Source organism: Ornithorhynchus anatinus, chromosome 13, assembly GCF_004115215.2.
Source record: "Ornithorhynchus anatinus isolate Pmale09 chromosome 13, mOrnAna1.pri.v4, whole genome shotgun sequence".
Taxonomy (NCBI): domain Eukaryota; kingdom Metazoa; phylum Chordata; class Mammalia; order Monotremata; family Ornithorhynchidae; genus Ornithorhynchus; species Ornithorhynchus anatinus.
This window is the reverse complement of record NC_041740.1, coordinates 499551-525234: the sequence shown is the minus strand read 5'-3', so window position 1 is coordinate 525234 and position 25684 is coordinate 499551. Positions and strand designations below refer to the sequence as shown.

Below are 25684 nucleotides of genomic sequence, written 5' to 3'. Positions count from 1 at the left end.
CGCCCGCCAGCCCGGCCCACGGCCCGCTCCGCCCACCGCCCGCCGACACCATACACGCCGGCCCAGCGGAGGCCCCGCCCACCGCCCTAGTAATGATGGCCTTTGGGAAGTGCTTACTAAGTGCCAAGCACTCTTCGAAGCGCTGAGGGGGATAAACGGTGATCGGGATGTCCCACGTGGGGCTCACAGTCTTCACGCCCATTTTACCAGATGAGGGAACTGAGGCACAGAGAAGCGAAGGGACCGGCCCAAAGTCACACAGCCAAGCACTCTTCTAAGCGCTGAAGGGGATACAAGGTGATCGGGATGTCCCACGTGGGGCTCACGGTCTTCATGCCCATTTTACAGATGAGGGAACTGAGGCACAGAGAAGTGAGGCGACCCCTTCGAAGACCTTATTCTGCTCTTCCCGTCTCTGGGGAGCCGCGCCTCCTAGAGGTGAGGTCTAGGCTCTGCAGCATGCGGGGGGTGGGGGTGGGGGGCCGATTAACCTCTAACGTGCCCTCTCCCCAACTTTGAGGAGGCTTAGGGTAGCCTCAGATGGGGATACTGAGGCACGGATTAGGTATTGAGAGACTGGAAGCGACCCTCCCAACAGAAGGAAAGACGGTGTCCAACTTCAGCAGGAGGGATGGAGGCTAGACACTTGAGGGAAGAGGGGGTTAGGTATACAATAATAATGTTGGTATTTGCTAAGCGCTTACTTTGTGCCAAGCACTGTTCTAAGCTCTGGGGTAGGTACAGTAATAATAATAATGTTGATATTTGTTAAGCGCTTACTATGTGCAGAGCACTGTTCTAAGCACTGGGGTAGATACAGGGTAATCAGATTGTCCCACAGTCTTAATCCCCAGTTTACAGATGAGGTAACTGAGGCCCAGAAACATTGTGACTTGCCCACAGTCACACAGCTGACAAGTGGCAGAACTGGGATAGGTAATCAGGTTGTCCCACGTAGGGCTCACAGTCTTCAACCCCGTTTTACAGATGAGGTCACTGAGACCCAGAGAAGTTAAGTGACTTGCCCAAGGTCACACCGCTGACAAGCGGTGGGGCCGGGATTAGAACCCATGACCTCTGACTCCCAAGCCCGGGCTCTTTCTACTGAGCCACGAATGAAGGAGAATAGAGTGGAGAACAGTAACTGCCCAAAGGAACAGGCTCTGGCCAGGGGAGGTTGGAGGACCGGCCCCTATTCATATCAAGGGGGATCGAGCCCCCCTTGGTGAAGGCCGGCGCAGGAAAGGTCAGCAAACGAGGGTTCGTTACAAAAGGATCTTTTTATTTTACACACAAGGAAGCCGGACCCCGTGGCCACGGCCTCCGGTCCTAGCCAGCCCATGGTCCATTATTTACAGTCCCGAGTGTTCTGCAGGAAGGCTGCCTCTCCAACCTTCCCCCCGAGGTTCGTGCAGGGGCCGTGACCACAGCCGTCCACACGGCCCCATGCCGTATCCTCGTGGCCCAGCACTGTGCTCCCGTCAGCTCTTGGCTCTCCTCCCCCATGGAGTCCATTTCTATCATTCCAGGAGTCTGGGAGGGTCCACCCCCTAGCCCCAAGGAAAAAGAACCGAGAGAGGGGCCTCCCACTGGGAGGTGAGCGCTGAGTCCCAGCAAGGCAAGCAGACTCCCCAGACCCTACAGGCAACCCCACCCATTCCTCATCAGCACCCCACTCCCAGAATCTCTACCCCATCTCCCAAGCACCCCCTCCTAGCTGATCTGGGACTGTGTGGTCTCCTTGTGTGGTCTCAGTGGAGATGCTCGGGAATCAGGCTCCTCCCGGCCACCCCCCAGCCGTCCCCCTCACTCTGAGAACGCCTGGGCTCAGGCAAACTGTCCAGTGCTCCTCCCTGATCCAGAGCGGCCGTGCTAAAGAGGATCCCCGGGCCCATTTTATGGGGTTCGGGGATGGGGTTTCCCTGGGCCCGGGCACCTAGAGGCCCCCACTCACGAAGGGATGAGCCAGCAGTGCCTCAGCCGTGGGCCGGCGCTTCTCCTCCACAAAGATGCGCCTCAGTAGGTCCCGGCAGTGGGCAGAAGCCCCGGGAGGGAGCTGCGGCTCGGTAGGCTGCGTGGCGATCTTGAAAATGGCAGCCATGGCCTCAAACTCAGCCCAGGGCGGCTTCTCCGTCAGCATCTCTACCACCGTGCAGCCCACGCTCCTGGGGAGGGGAGGAGGGATGGAGGGAAGGCAGAGAGAGAGAGGACGGGGGGCAGATGCTCAGGGTCCAGCCACCCTGACGCTGGGAGGCTGCCCTCCACACACTCCCCCAAACTGGCTGCCTAAAAGGGCGGGCCCTTATCTAGGATGCTGGGAGCGGGAGTTTAGGGAAAGAGGAGGGAGGATCAGGGTTGGGAAAGGAGTTATTTTGGGAGAGGACGGTTGGAAAGAGGGATTTGAGAAGGGGAATTTGGAGAAGTGGGAGGAGGATTTGGAGAGGTGGGAGAGGGATTTGGGGTGGGGAGGAGGGTTGGCGAGATTCCGGCTCTACTGCGCTTACCAAACGTCCGCCCTTCGGCCGTAGCCCTCCCCGCTGATGACTTCGGGGCTCATCCAGTAGGGCGTCCCTGTGACGGACTTCATGGCTGTGCCAGACCTGCAGATGGTCTGGATGCGTTTGCTAGCCCCGAAGTCACCAAGCTTGACATTTCCCGCAGAGTCTCGCAGGACATTGGCCCCTAGGGTGGGGAGAAACAGAAAGACGACTAGGCTGACAAAGCCTGTACTCCCGAGGAGAGATCAGAGGGGAGAATCCTCCAGCATCAGCACCAACTGTTGTCTCTGGGGCCTCCTGATAGCTCCTCACTGGAGGCCTTGGCCTGCTGCCTCCACGGCCCTCCCAGGCCCCTTACGGCCCACCTGCCCACACGCCTGTCTACCGGCCTCCTCCATCCCTCACTGGGTCCACGTACCTTTTATGTCCCGGTGTACAATCATCTTGCTGTGGAGGTAACTGACCCCTTGCAGAATCTGCCGTGTGTACTTGCGTGTCACGTTCTCGGTCAGCGCCCCATATGTCTTCAGTTGGTCCTTTACAGAACCCTGGGAGAAATGGGCAAGGGGCACGGGTCTCCCTGGGCCTCAGGCTGCCTGCCTGCCTTTGTGACCCACTCCCGGTCCTTGGGACCTCAGCTTCCCCGTAGTCACACCCACTCACCCCCGCCATGTACTCCACAAAGATGGACAGCGTCCGAGCCTCGGGGTCCCGCAGGCAGCCATGGTACTGGACGATGCGATCATGGCGCAGGGCCATCAGCACTTGGATCTCACAGTCCAGGGCAGCCACCTCCTGTGGCCGGGCAGGGGAGCGGTCAGTGGGCCAGAGCCCTGCGCCTCATCCCCCTCCCACTGAGAGAGCTCCCTCCTGCCCCTCAGCTCCACAGCACTTACGTGCATATCCATAATTTATTTATATTAATGTCTGTCTCCCTTCTAGACTGTAAGTCCATAATGAGTAGAGAACCTGTCTACCAACTTTGTTGTACTGTACTCTCCCAAGTGCTCAGTACAGTGCTCTGCCCACAGTAAGTGCTTAATAAATACCATTAATTAACTGACTGATTGAGCTGCCCAACCCCCACCCCTAGGGGCCCAGCACCACCCAGGTTGATCATGGTGGGAGGACCACCATCCTAGCCCTGCTCCATGCCACACCCTCACCTTGCTGGTCTCCTGGCTATCAGGGTCAAAAGGCACCTGCTTGACGGCGAGTTCGCGGCCGGTGTCAGCGTCGTAGCACAGGTAGACCTCACCGAACGCGCCCCGGCCCAGCAGCCTCCCCAGGCGCCAGTTCACTGGGGCCGGATCCACTGCGGGTGAGGGGGGCCCATGAGGACAGGAAGGGGGCACTGAGCGGGGGCCGAGGGGATGGGAATGGGGGGGGGGATCCCCAAATGGCAATCTAGTCCCTCCCTGGCCTGTGGCCGCTGCCGCCATGCTGGCTGCCCCTTGGGGCCCTGGGGGCTTGACCCAAGGAGGGCATCGGCCTAGGCCAGGGTGCAGAGGGTGGGGCTGGGACCCGATGATCACTCACCAGCTCGGGGCTGGGCGCGGGCCCCAGGAAAGAGCCACTGGCCAGTGTCCCAGTGACGCCTGCGTGGAGCCCGGCACTTATGCAGCTCCAGGCCACCTGACTGGCCATCCCCAGGGAAGCTGTCCGTGCGGCTAGAAGGGAGCAGCTGGAAGCGGCGATGCCCATGGGGAGCACAACTCCGAGGGAAGGTACGACGGCCTGAGAAGGGTACATGGGTGTTAGCGTGTCCGGTGGGGGCGGAAGGGGCAGGGGCAGCACTCCAATCCCACACCCTGCCCCTTCTTCTCTGTCCCCCCTTGATCCTGGCTCTCTTAGCCCTTCTCTGGTAAGGGGGTGGGCAACAAAATGACCCGGATAGTACACTGCCTGGAAAAACAAGAATTGACCACACCACCTGCCAAGTGACTGATGGAGGGAGGGTGGGGAGCTCGGAGGATGGAGGTGGGGGCCCCTCCCATCCCACATGACTCCCACCAGAAATCCCCATGCTCTCCCTCCCAGAGCATGGGGTCACTGGCCTCTACCCTCTTTGGCACTGTCAGACCCACCCTGGGCCTGTCCGGAGTGGCCCAATGCCCCCAAGCTGCCATCCACTCTCAATTTTCCAGGGCAGAGTTTTCAAGGCTGTGGATTATCCAGGGCCCTTTGCTCTGCTCCTCCCCCTCTCTGCTCCCTGGGCAGGGGTACTGAGAAGGGCGGAAACTCCAGCCCATGTCCTGTGCCTGGGTGAACGGATCTGGGGAAGCAGACTGGGCTCTAGGCTACAGCGAGGTAGTTTGATTTTTTTTTAAATGGTATTTGTTAAGTGCTTACTATGTGCCACGCATTGTACTAAACGCTGGGGTAGATACAGGTTAATCAGGTTGGACACAGTTCATGCCCCACATGGGGCTCACAGTCCTAATCTCCATTTTATAGATGAGCTAATAGGGAAGCAGAGTAGTGAAGTGTCTTGCCCAAGGTCACCCATCAGACAAGTGGTAGAGCTGGGATTAGAACTCAAGTCCTTCTGATGTCCACGTCCCACGCTCTATCCCCTAGGCAATACAGCTTCAATTCTATCCATTACTCTCTCTCCAGCCCCTGTGCCTGGTGAGAGTGTCTCAGACCCTTTGCCCCCATAACCCGGCTTAACCACCTCACCCTTGACCCAGAGGATGGGGATTGGGTCCCAGGAGTCTGGGCAGTGGAGGCATGACCTGGCCCTGCCAACTCTGGGGAGACTGAGGCATAAAAGGACAGTCATCTAGCCAGGAGATGAGGCCCTTTCCCCAGGATGATCCCCTTGAAGATGGGGAGCCAATAACTCTATGACTCCCCCTCTACTATGTAAGCTTGTCGTAGGCAGGGAATGTGCCTGTTTATTGCTATATTGTACTCTCCCAAGCGCTTAGTACAGTGTTCTGCACATAGTAAGCACTCAATAAATAAGACTGACTGACTGACTTACCCACTCAATTTTGCTGTCAGTCCCAGTGGACACATGAGCCGTAGGTCCTGTTTCCTCCCTGCCCGCCCCCTCCCTCCCACCAGCTCACCATCATTGTCGTCCCTCCGGCTCTGGGAAAGGTGAAACTGGCGGGGAAATGTTCCCCCTCTCCCAAACCGCTCACAGAATGCTGAATCAAAGTCTGAGAGGAGGAAAAGTTTAATCCCCCACTATGTGTGTGTATGTACACTTGTACACACACACACAGACACACACCCACACAAACAAACAACACAGACACTCATTCTGGACTGCCCCAGATATTCTATCTCCCAAAGGTCCCCGCGACTCTGCCAGGCCCCAGACTGCTGAACCAGACTTTCCCAACTGCCCACCCACCATGCCCGTCCACCCGCTGCCCATCCACCACCCAGCCAACCATCACATCCGCCGGTCCATACCCAAGGTCTCGGGGCTGTCTGTGTGCCGGCTCCTCCGCGTAACGATGGTTTGGGAAAAGGTCGGGCTGACAGGGAAGACCAACCTTGTCAGCCTGTGGGCTCCCCTTCCTGTGTGCCTCTACCTGCTAACTCCCCCCTGGCCCTAGGACCTGGGGCTGCCCCATTGCACCCATTTCCCAGCGGGGGAAACAGAGACACAGGGTGGCTTCAGGGGTCTGTCTGAATAACCCCAACACAGCTACCCAAATGCCAGTCACAGTGCCTTGAGCTGAAGATTGCCCATTCCTTGAAGGATCCCCATTTAGCTAATGAAGTGTCCCCCAGCACCCCAATTCTCAGCACCTCAGTCCCTGGGCCCCAACTGTGGACAGCTTTTGCTGCCTCAAAAACATCTCCCTTGTGGGAGTTCTCTCTCTCTCTCTCTCTCTCTCTCACAGACACACAGAGTTAGGCAGTCCCCTTTAACAACACACACACATACGCAGCCCCTTTAATCACACATATATACACTGAGACAGCCTCCTTTAACTACAGTCTCTCTCGCTCTCTCTCTCTCTCTCTCTCTCTCCCCCATGGACAGCCCTAACTAACCTGTCCGTGGACATATCCAGCGAGGAGCAGCTGCCGGACACAGAGTTGTCAGTGCTGAGATATGGCTCCATCAGCTGAGGGCAAGGACAAGGGAAAAGGGGGTGGAAGAGGGAAGGTGAGACACACTGCTTGTCTAGACTCAGCTTGGCTGCTCCCTTGACCCTCCTCTGGACCAGAGAGCCCAGCGGGCCAAGGAATCCAGCAGCCTGGGCAACCCCAACCCCTGGGAAGCCCAGGGGTGGCTCTTTCCGGCAGGAGGGGGCACCCTGGCCCTGGGGTGCCTCCTGTGGAGGACTGGGTTCATCTCCCCCACTTTGTATATCATATGTCAGAGGGATGTGGGGGCACAGTCCCGATGGGGGCTCCCCAGGGTCTCGGCCAGCGGTCACTCACACTGGGGTCCACAGCCTCCGGGATGAACTCGCCCTCACTATGCACACTGGTGTAGGAGCCCTGGCGGGCGATCTGCTGCTGTTCCTCTGGCACGCTGCCCGGCGGCGGAGAGCTGCGCCCCGAGTGCAGGGAGCCTGCAGCGGGGGGGAGGGGGAGAAGGGAGAAAGGGTGTCCTGAACCCCCAATTCTGGCAGGTCCTCCTGTCCCCAGTGTGGCCCAGGACTTCAGCAGGTAACACTGTGTGTGTGTGTGTGTGTGTACACGTATGTCCTTGCATGCAGATGTATCCTGCAGGGAGGACTCACCTGTGGAGGACTTGCGCACCCTCTGCACACTGGGGTCTAGGCACCCCAGGATGTCCCCTGTGGACTTGGACAGACGTAGGTCCGGCTGCCTGTTTGGCTGCAGGAGCTGCAGACCCAGGGGAAGCCAATGAGTGGGGTGGGGGCTGAAAGGGGCCAGAGGCATGGGAGGAACTGAGGAGCCAGATGGCTGGCATGTCCAAACCATCTCCCCTTTCAGCCCCAGCGTGCCCCCTGGCACCTTGAGAGCCCAGGAGGCTCCCTAGCCCCCCACTACTTCCAGCTACCAGTACCCCCACCAGGCTACCCACCACCTCTAGCCCTCTTCCTGAGTGTCCCACGCTGAACTCACATTGGCCGTGGACACTGTCACCAGCACGCGGAGACTCCTGGTGATCGGATTCAGGTCCAGAACCTGCAGGGCTCGGTCTAGGTCCTCTTGGCAGGCCAGCGGGAGCAGGACCTATGGGGGTGGTGGGGGAGCTAGGATGAGATCACAGCGTGGGAGGGGGTGTGGAGAAGCCAGGATAACTGAGGACTCAGGTGGCAGGGCAGGAGGCTGGGAATAGCCTCAATTCCTCCCCTGACCCTCCCCCAGCCAGGCACCCAGCAGGGAAGAGGAGGGACCAGTCCAGTTCCTGCTGATTAGCCCTAATGCCAAGCAACCGGGAGGGCGATAAGGGTGGGGCGAGACCCTCGCTGAGAAATCTCTATCACCCATTCAGCAGGACCCCAGTTGGGGGCAGTGCCGATTATCCCCAGCCCACTCCATGCCAGGTGCCTAGGGATGTAATGCTGACCACCAGCTCCTGGCCAAAGGGCGGGCAGTGTCGGGAGTTGGTGGCCCCCTCCTCCTCCATAGGGGGAACCTGGGGTAGAAGCCAGAGGTCTCCATGGCATTCGTATTGGGGGGTGGTTTCCAATTCTAGGCCCCCAACCCTGTCTAAGCTACCCGGGAGCATCTTACTGGCCCTTCTGAGGCCTTGGGAACCTCAGTGTGAACCCACACTGTGTCCATGGCCCCAGCCGTGCCCATCAAGCTGTGGAACCCCAGGGCAAGGCCCAAGTTGGGCAAGGGCTGAGGTTGGGGGAGATGACTGGGGGTGGCAGCTGGGGCTGGGGCTGGGGGTTGGAGCTAGGGCCTTGGCTAGGGGTGAAGGCTGAGTCTGTGAGCTGGGAGCTGGGCTGGGGGCTGGAAGAGGAAACAGTGAAGGAAAAGTGTCTGGGAGGAGGGTTCTGGGCAGTGGAGGAGGTGGCCCACAGGAAGCCATGCCTGCCCAGCCCAGGGTGAGAGGAGAGGTGTGGTTGGTGCAGGAGGTCAGCCTGAGGTGTGGGGACCCATACAGGGGGCAGGGATGGGGATGGGGGTAGCTCAGAGCCTCTCCAGGACCTCGTTGCTGAGATAGTGAAGGTCCACAGCCCGCCCGAAGGCATCCTGTGCTTTTTGCCACAGCTCCCGGAACTTGATGGGTCTTGGGAACTGGATGATCCTGCAAAAAGAGTAGCCCCAGTGTCCAGTCACCCATGGGACGGACAGACCTAGCATCCGAACACCCGTGGGCTGGATGGCCCCAAAACCCAATCATACACGGGCTGGACAGACCCAGTGCCTGATCACTCACAGCCTGGACAGCTCCAATACCCAGTCACTCATGGACTTGACAGTCCCACTGTCTTACTATTCAAAGTGTGTATGCAGGCAGATGAATGGACTGTGATTGCAAGGATAATACGGAAGTCTCTCAGGGGGCTCTTGAGGGGCCTGAACCTCCCCAGGTGAGAGTGACCATCACAGTAGGGTCCAGATGCCCCTCCCCAATAATGATAGTTGAGTGTTTATGTCCCAAGCAATGCACTAAACTCTGGGATAGATACAAGATAATTAGGTCGGACACAGTCCCTCATGGGGTTTACAGTCTAAATAAGAGGGAAAAGAGACAGCGATTTTCCATTTTACAGATGAGGAAATTGAGGCACACTGCAGAAAAGTGCCTAATGGTTAAAAGCACGAGCCTGGGAGTCAGAAGAACTAATCTCGGCTCCGTCACTTGTCTGCTCTGTGGTCTTTGGCAAGTCACTTAACTTCTCGGTGCCTCAGTTACCTCAACTGTAAAATGGGACTCTGAGCCTCATGGATTGTGTCCACCCAGATTAGGTTAAATCTACCCCCGTGCTTAGTAGAATTCCTAGTGCTTAGTAGAGTTCCTGGCACACAGTGAGTGCTTGACAAATATCACCCCCACACACAGAAAAAAAGAGTGGCAGAGCCAGGATTAGAGATTAGGTTTACTGTTTTCCCGAGCGGTGCTTTTCCAAGTAGGCCATGCTGCTTCCCAGAAAGGCCTTCCTCTCAGGCTCCTCCCACCCCCCCAATCCGGCCGTCCCCCTCCTCCGGCCCCAGGACGAACTCACCCACCTTTTCTCAGCTTCGTATTCGAACTTGATCCGGGCGCTTCTCTGGAATAAACCGGCAGCCAGTCAGACCCCTAAGGCCCCTTCTGAGGCCAAGCCCCTTCCCCAGCCCCGCCTCACCCCCCTGGGGGCCCTGGCTCTGTGGGTCGGGAGCCCCGCTTGACATCCTTGGGGAGGGGTCACCTGAGTCCGGTCCAGAGCCCTGGGTCCATTACTTGGGGTTCCCCAACTCTTCTGACGTCCTGGGCCGAACCTTTTCCAAGACCAGTCAGGAGGACGGTCCCCTCCCGGGACCGGCCGACCCCCGGCCCCCCGAGAAACCCCAGATAATATAACAAATTGACATTTGATAATGATGACATTTGTTAATCGCTTACTATGTGCAAAGCACTATTCTAAGCGCTCCGTGACCCCAACCCCCTCATCTCGGTCCTGCCCATTCAACAAAGAATCTGCGGGGATCTCTAAACCGCCCCACCCCTCTTGACTTCTCCCACCCCCCAGCACTTATTACAGTGCTTGGCACGTAGTAAGCGTTTAACAAATACTATTATTATTATTATCAGTCCTCTCTGCCAGCGGGGCGCCTCTGTCCCCCCCCCAGATTTCTCTGCTCCCCTCCCAGCCCCCCGCCCCTCCCCCGCAGTAATCTCGGGCTGTTTCCTTTCCGATAACTCTCTGCTCTCACTTCCTGCCTGCTTCTCCTCACCCCAGGAATGTGCTCAGGCTCAGAGCTGGAGGTCGAGGCTGGATCAGACCTCACTGACCTCTCCCCTCCTCCCGAGAGAGGAAACTAGGGGGTCAGCAGGAGGGGGGCCATTGCACAGAGCGAATGGGGTAGAAACACCCTATTTGGGGCCTATCCAGATGCTTTTGGGTCTGGTGGGAGACCCCGGGAGAATGAAACTGGAGTCCAGCCCAGACACCGATGCCAGAGGGGACAAAATGGCTTCAACCACACAGTTGGAACCTGAGTGCCCAGGCTCCAAGGCCCCCTCAGCTGGGACCCAGGCACGGTTGTCTAACCCATCCCCCAACCCAATCCCAGGAGTTGCTGGGAGCACCCTCCCCTTTCCCATCTCCCAGGCCCTACTCCGGCAATGGACCCTCCTCCTGCACATCCTGCCCCAGACCACCTCCTCCAGGCAGCCTTCCCTTACTCACACTGCCTACCCCCCACCCTATGGCACCCTGGATCATACCCCTCACCTCGGCTCCCACCCACCAGTAGTGTGTCTGTTGGGGATTGTCCGTGTGTCTGAACCATCTCTTCCATGAGACAGGCAGCTTGGTGAAGGCAATGACCGTGACTGATCTGTGACACGGTCCCCACGATATGTGATTGGGCCTCCCCAGGTCCCCTGTGGCCTCGAGATAGATTTGGAAAAGGACAGGCAGACAGGCGGACAGTTCACCTCACACCAATCGTCTTTTCATGAAGCCTTGCTGATAGCTTTTAGCCAGCCGGCCCACGGCCAGCAGGATGGCCTGCTGAGACAGTCTCATGTGTTCAATGGTCTGGTTTTGATGGGGTGTGGGGAAAGAGCTTGTGATGGTTAAAAAACAAACCAAATCACCTTCTTTTCAGGCTGGCAATATCTACTAATTGATACCATAATTACTATTACTAGTGGTAACTTTCTTGCCTGCCTCCACTCTCTTTTGAGCCAAAGTCCAGGACACAAACACAGACTCGATTAACCAATGTGTGGATTATCCATGGATTATCCATGCATGGATGTGTCTTTACCCCAGGGCTTGGGGGGAGGGGAGGGGGAGAGTTGTGCTGCTCCTGTGGGCAGCTGTGAGAAAAGTATGCATATGACAGGAGGGGTGGCTCAATCCACACAGAAAATTATCAGTTATTTGATCATTATATTATCAGTTGTCTGTGGTCTCCTTGGACCCTTCATCACCATCGCTGGGATTTGCCAAGCACTTTCACCTTGGTTAAGTCATTCTGTCCTCCTAGTACCCCTGAGAGGGAGGCAGAGGCAGGCAGTTGTTATTCTTCCTTCAGGAGGTCACTGAGGCCCAGAGAAGTTCAGCAATTTGCCCAAGGTCCCACAACCGGTAGGGACTGAGCTGGGACTAGAACTGGTATCTCAACTCTCTCTTCACCTCTCAGCTCAGATAAATGGGCTGGGGCTGTTTCCAGCAAGTCCCCCCACTTCCCAGGGAGGGGTTGGTGGATATATGGGGGGGTGGGGGCGGTCTGGACTCACTTGTTTGAGGGCAGGGAAGTGGTGTTTGTTGCGACCACTGTCCAGGAGGCCGCCGCGCTTGCCCAAGGCCGCCAGGTCCTTCATGATTGAGTTCAGTGCTTCTTCCTCGTCTGCAGGGGGAGGAGGGGAGGGAGAGGAGTCAGGGGTCTGGCTCCTTCGAGAAGTACCCCCTGCCCCTCTGGCAGGGGATGGGGACTTGGGAGGGGTGAAGGAGAAAGGGGGGAAGGAGGGGAAGGAGTTTAGTAGGAAAAGCCAGGTTTTTCTACACGGGCATGGCAGAGGTAGGGACGGGATGGGAGGGTTGAGTCATTCTTTCATTCAATAATAATGTTGGTATTTGTTAAGCGCTTACTATGTGCAGAGCACTGTTCTAAGCACTGAGGTAGACACAGGGGAATCAGGTTGTCCCACGTGGGGCTCACAGTCTTAATCCCCATTTTACAGATGAAGTAACTGAGGCACAGAGAAGTTAAATGACTTGCCCACAGTCACACAGCTGACAAGTGGCAGATCTGGGATTCGAACCCATGACCTCTGACTCCAAAGCCCGTGCTCTTTCCACTGAGCCACGCTGCTTCTCAATTCAATCGTATTTATCGAGTGCATACTGTGTGCAGAACACTGTACTAAGTGCTCAAATAAATAGACACATTTCCTGTCCACAACAAGCTTCCGGCCCTTCGGCACCAATGTACATATCTGTAATTTATTCATATTTATTAATTTTTGTCTCCCCTGCCTCTAGACTATAAGCTCATTGTAGACAGGGAATGTGTCTGTTTATTGTTGTACTGTAGTCTCCCAAGTGCTTAGTACAGTGCTCAGGAGGCGCTCAATTCATTCATTTCATTCATTCATTCAATAGTATTTATTGAGCGCTTACTATATGCAGAGTACTGTACTATGCGCTTGGAATTTACAATTCGGCAACAGATAGAGACAATCCCTGCCCAAAAACGGGCTCACAGTTTAAACGGGGGAGACAGCAAAGCAAAGCAAAACAGAACAAAACAAAACAAGACAAAGTCATCAAAATAAATACGAATGATTGAATGAATTGGGGGGGGGCGAGTCCCTAGGGGTGTGAGGCTGTGGGGGAGGGTAGGAATCGCGATTCCTCCTCCTCCCTCTGCCCCTCCCCCAGCCAGCCTGGACCCCGTCGGGCGGCGGACGAGTTTAGCGCTTAGTACAGTGCCTGGCACATAGTAAGCGCTTAACAAATACCATTCTTCTTCTTATTATTCGCACATTATTATTCGCACAGAAGGAAAGTTTCCGGGCCTGAGCTGAGCCCCGAGGTCCCGGGGGGAGGGGGAACCCCCGGGCAGCGGAGGGCCATTTGCAGGGTCAGCTGGCCGAGGCCCTCGGTCTCCGCCCAACTCCCTCCCTCGCTCCCAGCCCGGAGGGGCGAGGGCCGAGACAACGAGGCAGGCGGCTGACGTCGCGTCCAGAAAGTTTCCAAAGGGAAAGAAGAGATAATAATAATAATAATAATGGTATTTGTTAAGCGCTTACTACTTTGCTTTTCTGTCTGTCTCCCAGTTTGGACTGTGAGCCCGTCATTGGGCAGGGATGGTCTCTCTCTGTTGCCGAATTGTACATTCCGAGCGCTTAGTACAGTGCTCTGCACATAGTAAGCGCACAATAAATGCTATTGAATGAATGAATGTGTCAGGCACTGTACTAAGCGCTGGACTAGATATAAGATAATCGGATTGCACATAATAAAGCAGCGTGGCTCAATGGAAAGAGTCCGGGCTTGGGAGTCAGAGTTCATGGGTTCGAATCCCGACTCTGCCACTTGTCAGCTGTGTGACTGTGGGCAAGTCACTTAACTCCTCTGTGCCTCAGTTCCCTCATCTGTAAATGGGGATTAACTGTGAGTCTCACATGGGACAACCTGATGACCCTGTATCTACCCCAGCGCTTAGAACAGTGCTCTGCACATAGTAAGCGCTTAACAAATACCAACATTATTATTATTATAATCCCTGTCCCACGTGGGGCTCACAGTCTCCATCCCCATTTTACAGATGAGGGAACAGAGGCATGGAGAAGCGAAGCGACTTGTCCAAGAGATGCAGCCCCCCCTACTTCATCCCACCACCTCCCGTCCACCCCTCGCGTAGCTTTTGTCGCCCTCGGCCTCCCAGCGGACCCTCAGACGAGCGGTGGAGAGGTCAGCCGTTCCCCCTCCGGCCCCGGCCTCCGCCCCTCTCTGTTCCCGTTCCGCATTAACAGTTCGGCCAGTCCGGGCGCGGGGCCAGCGCGGGGCCCTCGCAGTCACCTTCGCCGGGTGCGGGGGAGGAGAGCGAAGCAGAGAGGACAGGAGAGGGGAAACGGGGAGGCAGGAGGCCTTTTAGCTCAATATGCCCCAGCAAGGGCCGTTTGACAGGGTTGGGAGAGGCCATGCCATCCGGCCCCCTGCCTCTGAGCAGGGATACCTTGAGCCCTCCTGCTGTCCCGCACCCCCACTGGGACTGGACTGTCTGTTGGACTTTCCGGGCACGCCCGGCCACCCACCCCTGCCACCCCACCGTGCTCCTGACACCCAGAACGAGATCCCCCCCACCGCCTCTTGCTCTCCTTTTTTGTCCCTGCCTGTCCTCGGCACTTGCGTCAGTGCGTCCATTTTAGTTACTCTGGTTTCACTGCTTGGAAACCTTCGTAAGCCTGCACGTGGGTCTCCCCGTTACAGTCGAAGCTCCTGGCGGGCTGCGAACGACTGTAGGGCTTCGGCTGTACTTTCCGGGCGCTCGGTACAGTGTCCTCCGCGCCCAGGGGACGCTCGGTACAGCGCATTGCCACCAGGGGGCGCTCGGGGATCGTGCACTGCCACCAGGGGGCGCTCGGCAGCGTGCACTGCTTCCAGGGGACGCTCGGGACCCTACTCTGCACCCTGCGGGCGTACGATACCGTGCACTGCTCCCAGGGGGCGCTCGGTACCGTGCAGTGCACCCAGGGGCCGCCCGGGACCGTACTCTGCCACCAGGGGTCGCTCGGGACCATACACTGCTCCCAGGGGGCGCTCGGTACCGTGCAGTGCACCCAGGGGGCGCCCGGGACCGTGCACTGCCACAAGGGGGCCCTCGGTACCGTGCAGTGCATCCAGGGGGCGCTCGGTGCCCCACGCTGCCAGGGGGCGCTCAGTACCTCCTATCGCTGCTGCTGCTCCTCCTCCCCTCCCCTTCCTCCTCCTCCCCGCCCCAAAGCCTTGGCCGGACTCCCAACTGCACAGACCGGCCCCCAGCGCTTGCCCACCCCCCCGTCCCCAGCGCCCCGCACCGTCCCGCCCCTCCTGGACGCCTCGAGCGCTCGCTCTTCCAGGGAGCCTTCCCTGATCCCCGCCTTCCTCCCGAGCCTCCCGGAACTCCATTCCAGGCCTGGCCGGGCGGGGCCCTGGCGGGGTCTGGAGGGCGGACCCTCAGGCCTCGCACGGAGAGATCCGGGAACACGTCCCACGTCCCCCCGCCGGGCTCCCCCTCGCCCCTCTCCCCCGCGAGGGGGGCCGTCCCGGAGACAATTGGCCTCCGCAGCGTCGACAGAGGCCAAAAGAGGAAACCCGACAGTAAACATCGAACGAAATGGCCGGGATTTTTGAGGGGAGGGAGGGTCGGGGTCCGGGAAGGCGGGCCGGGGGAGGGGAGGGGGAGACCCGGGTTGGGGAAGAGAAGGGAGGGGGAGCAGGGATGGGTGGTGCGGGGTCGGAATGACAGAAACCAGGAGTCCCGCCGGTCCTGCCCCCCTTTTCCCACCCCAGTGACGCTCACGACCAGCTGTCTGGGTCAATTCTCTGGGGGTCCGGCCCCCTCGGCCCCCCATCGACACGGGCCTCCCACCAAGCTCCGCTTTCATAGAGGGGGAAGAAAAAGCCTAGTTTCGTGGACACACACAACTTCCTCTCGGATTCCCCACTCCCCCTCACCATGGGAGGTAAGAGATCAATAATCGAAACCAGAAATGGCCGTGGGGCCCTTACCCATGGTGCCACCGTTATCCAGGCCGGACTCCCAGCTGCACGGACCGGCCTCCAAAGCTTGTCCACCCCTGGCTTCTGGAGGTCAGCGTCCACCCTGAAATCACAGGCAGCGAGATGTGAGCGTCGGGTGGATCCTATCGCTCAGGACCCAGTGATCTATTCCCCTCCCTGAGCAGCCAACTCCAGACCGGGGTGGGCGGGTGGGAGGGGAAGGGACTCAATTAATCAATGGTACTTATTGAGTTTCTACTGTGTGCAGAACATTGGGCCGAGTGCTTGGGAAAGTGCAGTGCAATAGAATAGGTTGACAGGATCCCTGACCACAAGGAGCTTACAGTCTACAGGGTGACGAAGATAACGAAATTCATTTGTTCATTCATTGAATTGTATTTTTTGAGCATTTACTGTATGCAAAGCACTGCACTAAGTGCTTGGGAGAGTACAATATCACAGTCACATTCCTGCCCACAACGAGGTCATAGTCTAGAAATAAATTAGATAGGGGAAATGGCAGAGTGCAAGGATATCAATCAATGGTATCTGTTGAGCATTTAGTATGTGCAGAGCACTATACTAAGTGCTTGGGAGAGTACAGTACAACAGAACTAGCAGACATGTTCCCTGCCCTTAATGAGCTTACAGTCTAGATGGGGAGACAGACAATAATATAAATAAATAAGTAATTTATAAAATGTAATTTAAAGATGTATACATAAAGTACTGTGGAGCTGAAGGTGGGTGAAGATCAAGTGCTTAAAGGGGTTTAGATCTGACTGCATAAATGACACAGAGGGGAGGGCAGGTAGGAGAAATTGAGGGCTTAGTCGGGAAAGGCTTCTCAGAGAATATGTGATTTTAGAAGCGCTCGGAAGGTGGGGAGAGTGGTGGACTGTCAGATATGAAGGGGGAGCGAATTTCGGGCCAGTGGGAGGACATTGGCAAGGGATGGGTAACGGGATAAATGAGACCGCCCGGAGGTGAAGGGAGGGACACTTTGAGGTTTGTGGGGTTGTCCCTGCTGTGCTCTGTGACCCAGGGAACATCCCTCACCCTCTGTGCCTCTGGGCTGAAATTTTCCCAGGACTGTTTCTCTGACCAAGGATCTGATCCAGACTTCATCTCCACAGTGCCCTGGTCCTCTCCCCAGCAGGGGTCTCTTGTCTTGGGAAAGCCCACCAAACTTGGGCCTGGACCTTGAGATTCTGCTGCAGATCCCAGGGCCAGAGCACAAACTCTGGAGAAGCTGGAGGGGTGGGGAGGCATGGGTGAGGGAAGAGGGGAAGGGAGAAAATGGGAAGGGGAGAGAAGATAGGAAGGGAGGGAGGAGGACAGTAGCCTTGTTTTGGGCAAGGAACATACCTACCCAACTCTGTTGTACCGTATCAATCAATCTATCACATTTATTGAGCACATATTATGTGCAGCGCACTATATTAAGCACTTGGGAGAGTAAAACAGAATTAGCCGACACATTCCCTGCCCCTCACAAGCTTACAGTCTAGAGGTACAGTCTATTGTGCTCTCCCAGGTGTTTAGTACAGAGTTCTGCACACAGTAAGTGCTCAATAAATACTATTGATTGTTTGAGAAAGGGAGGGAGGATAAGGAGGAGGGAGGATTAGGAGGGGAGGGAGAGAGAAGGAAGGGAGGAGGGGAAGGGGGACAGGTAGGGAAGAGGATTCTCCCAAGCACATAGTACAGTGCTCTGCACACAGTAAGCACTCAATAAGCAGCATGACCTAGTGGAAAGAGCATGGGCCTGGGAGTCAGAGGACCTGGGTTCTAATCCCGAATTTGCCAATTGCTTGCTGTGTGACTTTGGGCAAGTCACTTAACTTCTCTGTGCCTCAGTGCTCCTGTTCTCCCTCCTACCTTAGGCTGTGAGCCCCATGTGGGGCAGGGACTGTGTCCAATCTAATTAACCTGTATCTACCCCAAGGCTTAGAACAGTACTTGACATATAGTAAGCGCTAACAAATACCATAAACAAAAACAGAAAATATGATTGATTGATTGATTGATTGATAGAAGGGAAGGGGCAGAGGAATGGCAGCCCACCCTCCAGGCTCCTTAGGATGTCTTCTCTGGCTCTGCCGGGCCAGCTCCACCACTCGGGCCCTCCAGTCTGCCCTCATCCCCGCCTTCATCCCCGCCTCCTCCCCATCCATTCCCCAGACCCGCCCTCCGGGCCTACGGCCCGCACTGTTGTGGAGCGTTGCTACGCTGAAGTTCCAGCAAACAGTGGGGCCTCCTCAGCTCAGAGCTGGCAGCTGGACCGGGCCGCCCGCCCGCCCACCCGTTGGGGTTCACCGGCTGCGGGGGAGGGGAAGCGCGGCCTCTGTGCACCCGGCCATCCCACGGGACCTGGAGCAGGAGGAGATACAGAGACTGCCAGAGACCCACATAGACTCCAAGACAGAGACTGGGCTGGACGTGGACAGAGTAACAGAGAAGGGATCAGAGACAGACACGGAGATAGAAATGGAAATGGACACTGACAGGGATGCAGAAGTGGATACAGAAACAGAGATGGACACAGACATGTTCAGGGTCACAGACAGAGATGGATGCAGAGATAGAGGTGGATACAGAGAGGGGCACAGAGACGTAGGCGCAAATATCTAGGTTCTAATCCCAGCTCTGCCATTTGGCTGCTATGTGACCTTGGTCAAGTCACTTAACTTATCTGTGCCTCAGTTACCTCATCTCTACAATGGGAATTAAGATTAGACTCGATTAGACCGTGAGCCCGTCATTGGGCAGGGATTGTCTCTATCTGTCACTGAATTGTACATTCCAAGCGCCTGGTACAGTCCTCTGCACATAGTAAGTGCTCAATAAATACATTGAATGAATGAAGACTGTGAGCCTCCTGTGGGACACGGACTGTGTCCTACTTGATTACCTTGTATCTACCACAGTGCTTAATACAGTGCCTGGCACATAGTCAGTGCTTAAAAACCATTAAATAAATTTTTATGAAGACAAGAGATGGGCACAGAGGCCTAGACTCTGAGACCTAGGCACAGAGACATAAATGGGTACAGAGATTTTGGTGTAGAGATAGAGATGAGCATAGACCTAGGGGCAGACAGAGATGGGCACAGAGACCTAGGCACAAAAGCAGAGATAGAGAGAGGTGGAGAGAGGAAGCAAGAGACAGACCGTGGCTGACCACTAGGAAGCGTAATGAGGGCGCCGAATCATGGGGCACCATTGGAGCCGCGGGTCGTGGAGGGAGCTACACCTCTGGGCGAGCAGCGGGCATCGGTCCAAGGCCGTGGGATGGCAGAGAGGAACCGGAACCCGGCCTGGGGAGTAATGTCACCCCACCGGACCCTCAACTCCCACCCTGTGGCTCCCCAGTCAAGGAGTTGCCTGGTGCCCCCAAGGATGGGGAATTTGGCCGCAATTTATAAAACATCATAATGGCCTCCAGGACTCCGGCCCAGGCTGGACCATATTAGCCTGGGAGGGATGGAGGATGGGACAAAGACTCAGATAGGGACGAGCACATCCCTGTGCACACACATAAATGGTTTAGAGTGTTTAAAGGAGCTGGGTGAGGGACACACAATAATCTGCAGTCTCCAATCTGAGGCCTCGAGACTGGCAGCCCCTCAAGGGCAGGACGGAGTCTCCTCCTTCTGTCCCTCCCCATGAATTAGGGGAAAAAAAGGGCCAAGAGCCCCAATGCTCTGATAACAGCAACTGTCTGGGCATGCCTAGCACCAGGCATCCTGATCCTGAGACCAGAGGAAGGGGGTGGAAGGTAGCCAAACCCCGTGGCCCCCAAATCCTGCAGAGAACAGAGACTGCCAAATTGAGCTGCCCGAGGCCTAGTTCAGTTCACCTGTTCAAGCTGGTGGTCTAGGCCTGCCTCCCCAGCCCCTACAGGAGGTGGCCTGGACTTCTCGGTGGTGGCCAGAGGGCCACAGGGCAGCTTTTCAGATGGAAAACTTTTGGGGTCATCAGAGGGTACCCCGGGATTCCCAAGATAGCAGAAGGACTCGCTCCAACTGGTTTTCTGAAATCTGACCAGTCTGCCCATCTAACGCTCAATTATCTGCAGCCTGAAACAGGGTGGGGGCACATGCTGGAAAATTTAAACCCACAAAGAGTCCAAATATCTCCTTTTACCAAACTGCACCCTTCAGAGCTGCTGAAAGGAGCTGTGGGGTTTGGTTTTGAGTTTCTGCTCTTCTTTCCTTCTTCCCTCCCATTCTATCCAGTGTGTGTGTGTGTGTGTGTGTGTGTGTGTGTGACACAGAGGGGATTGCTTACCAACAGGGATGAGATGAGAGGGGGCAGGTGGGAGAAGGATAAACCACACCCCAACAACCACGAGTGCATGGCCCAGTGGAAAGACCCCGGACCTGGGAATCAGAGGATGTGGGTCCTGATTCTGATTCTGCCACATGTCTGCTGTATGACCTTGGACAAATCACTTCACTTCTCTGTGCCCTCAGTTACCTCACCTGTAAAATGGGGATTGAGACTGTGAGCTCCATGTGGAACAGGGACTGTGTCCAACCTGCTTACCTTTTATCTACCCCACTGCTTAGAACAGTGTTTGGCACATAGCGCTTAAAAAATACCACAATTATTAGTGCTTGGCACATAGCAAGCGCTTCACAAATACTATCATTATTATTATTCCTACAAGTGCTGCTGCACGGGTGAGGTGTGTCCAGCCTCTCCCAGTGCCTCTGCAGACCATGGTCATGAAGGCTCTGGTCAAGTGAAGGCTGTGGGGAGAGGACAGAAAGGAGCCAGAAGATAGGTGGAACTCATGCTGCTGCTGCTGATGCTGCTGCTATGTTAAGGTCAAGAAAGCCAGCACCTAAAGGAGGTACCGTGTCCATCCCATCTCCCCATGCCGAGCTGGGATTTCAGAGGGGGACTGGGGACTCCCCAAGGATGGGGCCGTGCCTGCTTTCTCCCAGGGGTCCCCAGTGCCTAACTAGGACTCAGGTCAAACTTAGAAAAACTGGAGAAGCAGTGTGGCCTTAAGGAGCATAGGCCTAGAAGTCAGAGTCCTGTGTTTCTAATCCCCGCTCTGCCACATGCTTGCTGTGTGACCTTGGTCCTATCACTTAACATCTCCCTGCATTAGTTCTAGACTGTGAGCCCCATGAGGGACAGAGATTTTGTCTAACCTAATTCATTTGTATCTACCCCAAAACTTAGAACAGTATTTGACTCACAGTAAGCAGTTAACAAATATTAAAAAAAAAATAACAAAACTCATCTCCCTCCAATCTCTCCTGCACTTTTAACCCTGTAGATCCCTACCCTCAGGAAGCTATTGGTTTAAGTTGCTGCTGCTCCTGGTCATGGTGACTCCCTGGGGGTGGGAGTTCAGGGGGCTGTGACCCCCTCACCACAGAAACCCCCGGGTTGGGCTCTAGCCTTTCCTGGCTCTGGAGCTGCCCAGCACAGACTAGGATGACACTGTCCCTGGCCCAGCTGCCTGAGGGGGTCACTGCAGGCCGTGAGGCCAGATGTTCAGAAGAGGCGGCCAGATGCTTCGCCAAGACCCCGCCCGGGCCCCCCTCCACCACTGCATGCTGGGAGGTGCCGGGAGACACTGCTGGAAGGGATCCTTTGAGGTCATCTGGATCATCCCTCTGCCTCGGGACAGGTCAGCCAGCCCCTTCCCTCACTCCGAGCTCTGCAGAGGACCCTGGCTCCCCAGATGTCACTGTTCAGTGACAGTGAAACTCCTCATAACCAGAGAAGGGGAAGGGAGGGCAGACTGATTGGAGAAGGCGGTGGGGTTGGAGTTGGGGGAATAGAGCAGAGATTAGCGGGGGAGGAGGCTGAATGGAATGGCTACCATTTTCCCAGGAAATGTGGAATTTCCCTTGGAGGAAAACTGTATCACTGAGCCCCGCTCAGTTGCAGAAGTGGCTCATGGCTCTGGCCAGCCCTGCTGAGCCCTTAGCTATAAGTGGGGTCCAATGACTGGGACTGTGCACTCTGGTATGGGTCTGTGTGGGTCCTCCCCTTTAAAATCTTAGTGAAGGCACATTTTCTCCAAGAGGTCTTCCCTGACTAAACCCTCCTTTCCTCTTCTCCCACTCCCTTCTGTGTCACCCTGACTTGCTCCCTTTATTCATCCCCTCTCCCAGCCCCACAGCACTTATGTCTTATCTGCAATTTATAGATTTATACTAACATCTCTCTCCCCCTCTGGACTGTAAGTTCATTGTGGGTAGGGGATATGTCTGTTTACTGTTCTATTTTACCCTCCCAAGTGCTTACTACAGTGCTCTGCAGTAAGCAGTCAATTAATGCAATTGAATGGATTGAATTAATTCTAGCGCAGGTCCTGGTGTGGGTTCTGGTGCGTACCCTGGTGTGGCCCACACCTCAGAACACGCGTCCAGTCTGGCCTTGGTCCATGGCCGCGGCTGCGTCTCTACTGGACATGGGCTCTGTGCCCTCCCTGGGCCGCAAAAACGGAACTGGTGGGATTGTGGAAGTGGGACTGGCTGGGAGGTTGGGGAATGAACCCCAGCCTCACTGCATCCTGGCTCATCCCAGCCCTGACCTGCTCGGCACCAGGCCCAAAACTCCAGACACAGAGACCCAGACCCCTGGCTCAGACAAATTGTTTATGTGGGCAAACACGCACACACATGCAACCTACCTAATGGCCTTGCGTCACGCTTGGTGGCGGCAGTTCAGTCAGCCCCACCCCATCTGACGCCCCTGGCCCTTTGGGCTCCCAGGCTTGAGGGTCCGCCTGCTCACACCCACACACACTCCTGCACGTGTACGCGTGCGCTCACTGCATCCACAAGTCCTCCCTCATAAATACATGTGGGGCCACACATTCCCATAGGCACCCTGCGTGGTAAACGTTTACATCACGTGTTTATACCAAGTTTTGGGCCACTCCAGCTGTGGAGGCGAGGCCAACGTTTGGTGCTTCTGTTGTTTGGGCCGGACTCTCCGATCTCTGACTGGATCCTAGACCTCAGAGAAGGGCTGGAAACACCCCAGATCGGGTACTCTGTCCCCCTGCCAACAGCTGACACCCTTGTGTCTGCACAGGGCTATGCTCACCCTCACCCTTTACTCCCATTTAAGGCCCCACCAGGACCAGCCCCGAACCCCGTCCTCCTCCTCCCCCTCCTCCTCCTCCCCCTCTCCAGGCCCTGGTAGCAGCCATTTGGCTGTTGGCCTGCTCTCCCCAGGGCCAGGGTCAGTCCGTGGCCGAAGGCAGGGTGCTGGACTCGAGTATCTGAAACCTCTTCTTCAATCCCCCAACTTGAGCCAGTAGGGACCTACGGAGCCGGGTTTTACCGAGCACTTTTAATCTCAAAGGAAATGCGTCCCCGGCCCGATCCCGGCAGGCACATCCCTCCTCCCCGAGACCCCCACCCGCCTTCTTCCTGCCAGGAGAGAGTGAAAGTGGCTGCGGCGACGGGCGAGGGCGGGGAAGAGAGAAGGAGCCCCCAGCCCCCGGACTAGCCCACCCCGGTTCGTCGAGCCGAGTTTCCGGCCTGTCGAGGGGGGTGTCTGCCCCGCACCCCCTCTTTAGACTGCGAGCTTCCCCGTCTGGACTGTGAGCTCATTGTGGGCAGGAATGTGTCTGTTTGCTGTTCTATTGTACTCTCCCAAGCGCTTAGTACAGTGTTCTGTTCGCAGTCAGCGCTCAACGAATTCGATCGAATGAATCCCTAAGCGCGCAATAAATTCGATCGAATGAATCCCCAGCATTGCCCCCCCCCCCAGACCTTGGCCAAGGCAGGACCCCCAACGGAGGGCGGCGGCCCCCTCCCCAGCAGACAGTTCAGCTCAGCCCCCTCTCCCCTCACCCGATAAAGCGATCTCATGGCATCCCTCACACCGACTCCAGCAGGAAACCGGTCCCGCGGGGGGGCGACACCGGAGAGCCGGGGTGGGGGGATGCCCCCCGGGGAGGGGGCTGGGGCGGGGAGACCCCCGCAGGCCACACTCACTCACCTCGGGGGGTAGGGGGCTGGTTGCTCTTAGGCAGGCGGCCGCTCCATCTCGGGCTCCGCCGTCCGGTCCTGTCCGGTCCGGCCCGTTCCGGTCGGATCTGGGGGTGCGGGGTCGTCGGCCCAACCCCTGCACGACCCTCTCCACGCCTCGGGGCCCCCCCACCGGCCTCCGCAGTCCTGCAGCCCCGGCTGGACTCCCTCCGACGGCAGGACGGGGCGGGGAGGGCGGGACGGTCCCGGGGGACCCCCGTGTCCGAGCCCAGAGAATCAGCCGAAAGTCCGCGCCCGGGGCCGACTCTCCCACTCCAGCTCCGATTTCTGCAACTCCGGAGCTGGGTGCGGGGCGCCTCGAGGCGCGGGGTGCGAGGCTCGGGGGGCGAGGCTCGGGGTCCGTCCCGTCCGTCCAAGGGGAGTCCCAGCGCTTGGCACAGCTGGAGCCTCCGGACCAGCCGCCGAGTCCCGAAGCTCGGGCCCCAGACCGCAGGAAACTCTGACGTCAAAGGGGGAACCCGACCAATCAGCAGCGCCGGGGGCCCCCGGTGGGCCTCCCCGCCCCTTCCCCTCCAGACCCGCCCACCCCGGGACCGGCCCCGGGACCCCCCCACTCCCCCGCACACACAATCCTCCCCCTCTCCCTCCTCCCTCTCTGTCCAGCCGCGGCCAGCCAGGTGCCGAGGGTCGGCCCTGGGAGCTTTCCTCCTCTGTCGTCAGATTAGCCCTTCTCCCCCGCTCCCACTCTGTGCCAAACCCTGGGGGGGGGGGGGTGGCGGGGAGGGCGGGGAGGCCTCGATGCCCCAGCTCCACCACGCCGCCCCGAAAAAATGAGGGAGGGGCGCGGGGAGGGGGTCGGTCAGCTCCTGGAGGGTGGGGGTGAAGGTCAGCCTTGGATTCATTCATTCAAGAGTATTTATTGAGCGCTTACTATGTGCAGAGCACTGGACTAAGCGCTTGGAATGGACAATTGGGCAACAGATAGAGACCACCCTTGCCCAGTGACGGGCTCCCAGTCTAAACGGGGGAGACAGCCAAGCAAAACAGAACGAAACAAAACAGTCAACAACATCAAGATAAATAGAACCAAGGAGATAAACACCTCATTAACAAAATAAATAGGGTAATAAATAATATATACAAATGAGCACAGTGCTGAGGGGAGGGGAAGGGGAAAGAGGAGGGTGGGGGGGGAAGCAGAGAGAAAAGGGGGAGCTCAGTCTGGGAAGGCCTCCTGGAGGGGGTGAAGGAGGAATAGAGGGGGAAGGGCCATCATCGACCACCGCCCCTTCCCACCCCCACCCGGCGGTCCGGAGTCGCTGGAGCTCCCGGCCTGGTTAGCGAGGGGGGCGGTGAGACGAGAGGAGGGGGGTCTCGGATGCGGGAGCTCTGTTTTGGGGAGGGAGGGGCTCATGTGCAGAGCTTTAGGGGAGGGAGGGACCCCGGAGAAGGCCGAGCAGGACAGAGGGTGAGTTTCCTTGAGGCCAGGGCCGGTGGGCAGGGGGAGCGACAGCCGGACCCCCGCCCCTCCCTCCGCGGAAGGGGAGGGCCCCCAGCCCGGCTAATGTTGTGGCCCCTGGGTAGTTCGGAGCGGGCCGGTTTGGGCGTGGGAGGGGCGGGCTCCATCTGGAACTCAATCTGGAGCTAAAAGCCCTGGCACCTTCAGGAAGGGGCCGCCAGCCAGGCCGAACCCAGTCACACACACACATGCAAGATCTAATGCACGTACGCACATGCAGGCTTCCTTATCCCCCTGCATGCGCGCGTTCACACTCTCTCGTCATGTCTCTTGGCCGGAGCAAGGGCCGGTGGAGCAGAAGAGGATGGAAGTGACCCAAGACAAGGCGCAAGACATGGGAACTTCGTTGTCTCCACGGGAGCAGACTGT

General features: G+C 57.2%; 1 protein-coding gene across 1 annotated transcript; it reads right to left on the bottom strand.

The window, feature by feature from the left end:
- Positions 1-1261: 1261 nt before the first annotated feature.
- Positions 1262-24267, bottom strand: LOC100083301 (mitogen-activated protein kinase kinase kinase 3-like). The gene is made up of 17 exons (XM_003428648.4): positions 23807-24267; positions 15830-15923; positions 11851-11960; positions 9630-9670; positions 8604-8703; positions 7566-7676; positions 7217-7322; positions 6912-7045; positions 6519-6592; positions 5928-5992; positions 5576-5668; positions 4038-4235; positions 3665-3813; positions 3162-3293; positions 2917-3046; positions 2505-2682; positions 1262-2165 (listed from the first exon to the last, which is right to left on the bottom strand). Exons 2-17 carry the CDS (start codon positions 15831-15833, stop codon positions 1937-1939), a joined length of 1854 nt encoding a protein of 617 aa, XP_003428696.4. The 5' UTR covers positions 15834-15923; positions 23807-24267; the 3' UTR covers positions 1262-1936.
- Positions 24268-25684: the final 1417 nt, after the last annotated feature.